A 6,912-nucleotide genomic window follows, 5' to 3' on the forward strand; every position below is an offset into this window, starting at 1 on the left:
TGTGGCAATATTCAAATTATATCTAAAATAAACTTTGCAGTTAAGATATTTGCTATGTTATCAGAACATTTTTTTTCTAAGGAAAAATTGTAATTAGCCTTTTGGATCACAAACTATTTTAATGCAAGTGCTAGTAGTGGTGACACTGCACTATTTCTTCCCTTCTCAGTAGAAGATTAAGGGGAAATCTCAGTTTGAGCAAGTAAAAGTGGTTACTCAGTGAATAAATAATCAGATACATAATGGGATTATTTCTACAGTGGAGACTTCAGCACAGAGTCCCACTCTCATTGGTTTTGTTGTTGCCGCTGCTCGTTTAAGTTTTTTGCAGTGAGAATTTACCTTAAATTGAAGACAGTGCTGTTAAAAAGGCATTATCATTCCTTAGGGTAGCTGCCCCCATTTCTATAAATATTGCAGAAGTGTTTTTCCACAGCTGAGCATATTTGCCCACCTAAATCTAACATAAGTAAATAAATTTGATCTCTGCTTGATCAGCTGAAACATGGAATGAGCCCTATGGTCTTCCAAATAGATTTAATATATAATAATCTATTTTAAAGTAACTAATTACAAAGCATTTTTAAAAAATAAAACTTTTTTTTTAAATAACAAAATTATCACATTCATAAGTACATTTTTTTACTTTTTATATTCATGAATTTTGTTAGTCATGCAACTGATTCCTTTGATCTTCAGTTATAGGGATTCATCACAGATTAAGTGATACACTGAGAAGAAATGTCTCAAATCCTGTTATTACCTGCTCAAATGTGGAGACGTAGGAAAACGTTGTTTTTGCCAAAATCATAAGATCACGAAAAGGGTCTCCAGGCTTTAAGGATTCCTCTACATTCAGCATTTATAAAAAAAAGGTGGGGAAAGGAAAGGCAAGACATTATATCTAATTCAAAACCTAAGTTTGAAAATATCTGAGTCAACTGATTTACTAATATAAGCCAGCAGATAACATGGTCTAAGAAACAGTAAATTCAGAGGGGGACAGATAATTCCAAATTTATTCACTTCTATGAAAAGTGAGCATTTCCATTTCTAGGAAACAGAAAGTTTTCAAGACATATTCAGGTTTTTGATTGTCATAGAATTAAACTGCAATTGCTCTAACAAGTTTTTCTTGCTTCTATGTAAAGAAATTTTGCATAAATTAGGTATAAGACCAGACAAAAAAATGCTTAAAGAGCTGTTTCACTTTTCCCCTGAAACCTTGTCTGAAAACATTCAATCATTTTGCATCTTTGCTTATAACTTGGCGCATGCTTAACACACATCATGCATTTCCCACTAAGGGAAATAGTATAAAGTCATATTTTGACAAATGAAAACTGGAAAAAATAGGTGGCATTTTCTCAATTACTACTTTTTCTCATGGACTACTGCATGAACCATATTACATAGCTTTATAAATAATTTACAAAACCTCCTGCTGCAAAAATATTTGAAATTCAAACACAACTATAACTGAACAACACTCACTTCTAATTGTCTTTGTCTTTTCAGAACCCCGACGTGTGCTGCCTTCTTTGCTCTTACCACCCTCACTAAAAGAAAAACTACGTTCAAATCTTCCTGGGAGTACTACAGGTTGCATGAGTGTAAGAAGTTTGAGTTCTAGTTCAGCTTTCTTCCATGTTGGGTCATCTTGAGCCTAATTGGGATGAAAAAAACATAGAAATTGGTCTTTAAAATATGTATTTTGAATATTCCTTACCCTCATAGGAAAAGACTAAATAAATAACATTGCAATCACATTCAGATTACCTGAAGAAAATGATCAACAAATTCAAAAGCAGAATAAAACACGTTCCACTCTTCATAGCTGAAAGCTAATTTTACAAATTTCACAGCAGCATCTCCAGACACCCTTTCTTCTCCTGCAGTGATGACAAAAATATTTTCTCTATTTTATGTATATGTATTCAGAAGTTTATTGAAAGTTTAATTTCAATTATTTTCATTACTTGGGTATTGATAAATATAAAGATAAACCTTCACACATTTTTGAATAGTCAGCATAATCTTGAAGGATGTTTTAATAACTTCACAAGAAACAATAGCTTTATCTTTTCACAGTAATGTCTATGCTTACAGGCTGCTTTAATGATGGATGTGCAACCACAGAATCATAAAGGTTTGAAAAAACCTCCAAGATCATAAAATCCAAACTTTTAACAAATACCACCATGGCCACTTAACTATATCACAGTGTCCTGTTATATTCAAAAGAGGCTCTACAATTATTGATATTAACATACCTGCGTAGAGAACACCAAGGATCTAATCCTTGCTGTTGCAGGAAGAGCTTATCACCCTGTAAACACTCTTATTATCCAAAATTTGGTTTAAAATTTGCATAGAAACACATACAATTTATTTCAAGACAGTTCTCATTACGGCATCGCGAAACATTCATATATACACAGGGAACCTATTTTCTCACTTTTCAAGTTTATTCAGACTACAGTAAGGCAGAAACTAGACTTCCTGGTCCTTGGAACTCTCAGCAAGTGTTTTAGCTAATATATTCAGCAGAGTTCTGTAGTCATAACAATATGCCACAGTCACTGTCATGAGTTGGAAGGGAACTACAAGCTTCATCAGCAAAATCCAGGTCCTGGCCCTGCACAGAACCGCTCCAAGAGGCTACCATTTTGAAGACTCTTTATGTATAGAAATGTTACTAACATGAAAGTTAACTCTGCCCACTGAGTATTTATATCACTGGGTTAAAAATTCATTTGAAATTCCAATCTAGCTTACCTGCTAGCATCAACTGCAGAAGACTAGATGATGGATTAATTATACCAAAGTGATTGGTGCCACTGCTCGCTCCACCTTCAACATAGACAACTTACTAAGTCAATTTATAATCTATTAGACTTGTTATGTTCTAATTAGCCAGTAATCATACCAAGAAAAATATCATTCTGAAGTGTACTTAGTCTCTATATTTCCTTTTACTGACAAAATCCCTCTATACCCAGGACTATATTCAGCTCAGAGCCCAGCAAACAAAAGTGTGGAAGGAACCATCAAGTCCAGTGTTTTTCTCAAGTTTTTACACCTAACTTTGAATGGATTTTTTTAATTACTAGAATACATCAAACACCGTGGTATTTTGATCCTGCCTGGCTGCCTGGTCCCCATCCAGCTGCTCTCAGGCTGTGCAGAAAGTGCTCAGCAGTAGTGAAAGCACTGTTTTGTTAACAACACTGTTTTAGCCATATGTATATGGCACAGTAAAACCTGTAAAGGCTGCTATAAAGTGAACTCCAGTTTACTTAGAAAATAAATGCATAAACTGCTGCAGATTTTTACTAATTATAAGAGACCATGGAGATCAACCCAGATTTTTATTTTCTATTATGTGAAGATAAGAAAGACTACCTACTCTTACAGGTGCTATTGCTATAAATCAAACAAATACTTTCAGGCACATTCTTTTCTTTTTCAAAATAGAAAAATATCAAAATAAAATGGAGGTCCAGGCTCCTCAACAACTGTTTTTGCTTCTTTAAGCTGTTACCTGAGAGGATTTCTAGGCCTGCAGAAAAAAGCTCAGAAGTGACCTCAGGAATTTGCACTTCATCAGGAACAGGAGGATGAGAGGGCAATAGATTCCTGCTACGATCAGGCAGTGCTTCCAGGATGGCAAGGAACTGAGCTGCAGCACCATCAAACATTGCCACCAGCAGCCGCTCAGTAGTGGTGCGAGGCCATGACACCTAAGTAAGAAAAGGTAATTTAAACCTTATGGTATCTAAACCTACTTGCAATAAAGCAAGATTTTTTTGAAAACATTTCTCCATCAGAAAGTAATCACATGTTCAAAATAGAAAAATACATACTGTAAAATGTATTGCTGTTATTAATGTCATGCTTCAAAGGCATAGCAAAGCTCATGCTAAGCAGGTACAGCACTTAGGTAGACTAATCATTTCACAGCAACCAAACACACTGCTGCATGGTATTTTACTTCAAAAATAGTACAATGGAAATTATGAGGGAGCATATTAAGGCTATGTAGTTTAGATCCATGCAGATCTCTCCTGATAATTTTCTAAAGTAATAATTAGTACATTTTCCCTACTTCCAAGCTTGTTCTGAGTTTTATTAATAAATTCTGTTGCTTATGAAATGGAAAATATAAAACTTTCTGCTTGTGTAGAGCACCACGTGTATTTAGAAGAATTATATCATGGTTTCATCACATGACAAAAGTAGAAGAAGAGAAGGATTATATGAAATGTCAGACTTACATTTACTGCTTTTCTTGGGTTAAGTTTTGACTCACGTCGAAAGCTGTTTGACTTTTTTCTAGATTCATACACAGCTCTCTTGAAAATCATTACTGACATCTGACACAAAGGAAAAAGTAAGTCATCATCTGTTACATGTTCTGTTCATACAGATCACAACTACTCTACCTTTTCATAATGATTTGCAGGATGATACCTTTAGAGTGGCCTCTCTAAAAATCTTTTCTCTCTCTGTATGTCCCAGAGAAGAACTGATATCTTCTAATTGCTTCAGTTCGTCAATCTTAATCAAACCACGGCGAGCAAATATCTGTCCAAAGAATTTAAAAATATATATATACTCTGTGTTCATATCCTGTATGTTGATATCTAATTTTAGAATAATATCATTTCTGAATTTATGCAACTGTAAAGAGCTGCAATGAAAGTCAGGTCCTGAACAACTGAAAAGGAAAACAAAACCCTTCCAAAATACCTTTTGTACATACATGGGACCTGGCCAGTGTTTAATGCTAGAAGTTTGTAACTGTGAGTATACAGAAAGTGCTATTGCATTTGAGTTGATTATGCATTTACATGGGGAAACACATCTCCAATTTGCAGTAGAATTTTGGAATATGGACAGAACTCTAAATACATATGATCTCATAATAAGTAGAAATATTTAAATAAATATTTCCCATTTGATTGCCTCTGAAATGCTCATAAGGTAAATCAGGATACCTCTCCATGAATGCTGGCTTGACAATCAAAATAACACTGAGAAACTGCCGTATATAGGGTGGCTCTCCACGTCAAATAATGCACAGATAAGAGTGGAATGGATGACTCCATACATATACTGGCCCACAGTAAGTATTCCAGGACCTGTATTGAAGAGATCTAATTTCAAAATGAATGCATTTTCACCCACATAAATATACTTTCCATTACTAAAAGACAGATACAAAGACTTATCCTCAGCTGGTAGGACAAACTGAAGGGGGGGGGGGAAATCACTAAAAATTGTGTTAATTTTTAACATCTTTTATTGACTAAAAAACATTCCCCTGCAATTTATTGGATCTTTTCATCTTAAACTGTGGTCAAGTACTATTTTAGCCTCCAAACTACCTTACCCACCCCAGTTCACTATGGTCTCGCCACCAGACAAAGATTCCCCCCTTCTCTCTCATCTGCTGTTATCTTGAGAATTAGGCCTCCCTTTTCTGGCAGCTCTAGTGACTACTTTTCAGCAGGATCAACAAGCTTATCTGGGATGCAATGGAGTCTGTCTTTTGCAGTGAAAAAACTGTGATTAGATTAATTTATACCCATGGAACTCTTGGCTCCTAACTTGCAGGGCAACACAGTCATTGCAGCAGTCTAATTTTAATCATCAGTCCTTCTCGATTGAATGAACAGTATCTGTATCTTCCTCTTAATATCTTCTTTGGGTCAGCCTTTCTCTGAAGTACATAAAATGTGCACAACCTTTGTCCTAAATTAAGCCAATATACAAATTTTCTTTGAGTCTGAATTTCAAAAATCAGAAATACCCACAATCAATTCCTCCGTATCCTGTAGCAGAAACCTGAGTATGCTAAAGGAGGTGCTAAATCACTTCTGTTTTTAATAGATAGATGCTCAAAGACAAAACATCTTTCTTGCTCATTGAAAGGTTAATAAAACAACACATAAGAAAATCTTTTGTATTAAGGCTGATTCAAATTCTGCTCAAGTTTTAGGAGAAGAGTAAAGCTAAGACAAAAACTACGCTGAGAAAAAAGGTGTGGGGGAAAGGCCAGGTTATTTTTATCAAGTATTCACAACTAAAACCCTAGCCACCAGGTGTCAGCACATTTCCACATTTTAAGAAGCAAAAGACCAATTCTTGAACATATACAGATGTCCAAAACAAAGCACTTGGAATCCTGACACAGCCTAACAAATGGCATTTCCATGTCCAGCAGGACATTACGCTGGGCCCCACTGCACAGCTGAGGAAGGAGCAGACTCAGGAAGGCATGAGAGCTTAGAAATCAACCACTTTGAAACACAGACATCTTATTTCCTTGTGACAAAAGTACTACTATTGGCAATGCCAGTGAAATTGAAAAGTCAAGGTACATTGTTATGCAAAACACAGGTGCGTTTTCTAAACTTCTGCAAATTTTAAAACGCTTTCTATTTATTTTACTGTACCTTAGCAGAATGACCCATCACCATCAAATGTCTGCATATGGTGTAAATATGGATAGTACCTGCAAAAATAAATTCAAATAAACAAACAGGTAAGTTCTATAATTCCACATGAAATTTGCTATGCTAAGCAACTCAATCTTTTTCTTATTATCTGGGTTGTTACTTCCAGAGAAGAACAATTTAGTGATTTTTCATTAAATGAATGAAAAACTAATGATTTTTTTCTGTACTTATAATTTAGAGAAGATGAAATCATTCAATTCTTCTGCAACATTAGTTTCAAAAATACCTACACAGTGAAGCAGTGTAATCATGAGAGTTCATGAGAATGAAATCTTAAAAATTTACCTAATCCATTTTTTACTCAGTAACTGCTAGAGAGACAAATCTTACTTTCATCTCCAAATGCCAAGCTCTTTAAAACAAAGTACTACCTCTCCTCACGGACCTC

At 35.1% G+C, this 6,912-nt stretch overlaps 1 protein-coding gene across 1 annotated transcript in view; it reads right to left on the reverse strand.

Moving 5' to 3' along the window:
- Positions 1-6,515, reverse strand: part of CFAP54 (cilia and flagella associated protein 54) — a 90,391-nt gene extending 83,876 nt beyond the window's left edge. Inside the window, exons 1-8 of the mRNA XM_063154850.1 lie at positions 6,462-6,515; positions 5,001-5,144; positions 4,474-4,587; positions 4,278-4,376; positions 3,545-3,743; positions 1,780-1,892; positions 1,495-1,666; positions 764-849 (exon numbers count right to left, since the gene is read on the reverse strand). Coding sequence (XP_063010920.1) covers positions 764-849; positions 1,495-1,666; positions 1,780-1,892; positions 3,545-3,743; positions 4,278-4,376; positions 4,474-4,587; positions 5,001-5,144; positions 6,462-6,485 — 951 coding nt within the window. The 5' untranslated portion in view covers positions 6,486-6,515. The remainder of the gene's footprint in view (positions 1-763; positions 850-1,494; positions 1,667-1,779; positions 1,893-3,544; positions 3,744-4,277; positions 4,377-4,473; positions 4,588-5,000; positions 5,145-6,461) is intronic.
- Between the last annotated feature and the right edge of the window lie 397 nt (positions 6,516-6,912).

Source organism: Melospiza melodia, chromosome 4 (genome assembly GCF_035770615.1).
Source record: "Melospiza melodia melodia isolate bMelMel2 chromosome 4, bMelMel2.pri, whole genome shotgun sequence".
NCBI classification, from domain to species: Eukaryota; Metazoa; Chordata; class Aves; order Passeriformes; family Passerellidae; genus Melospiza; species Melospiza melodia.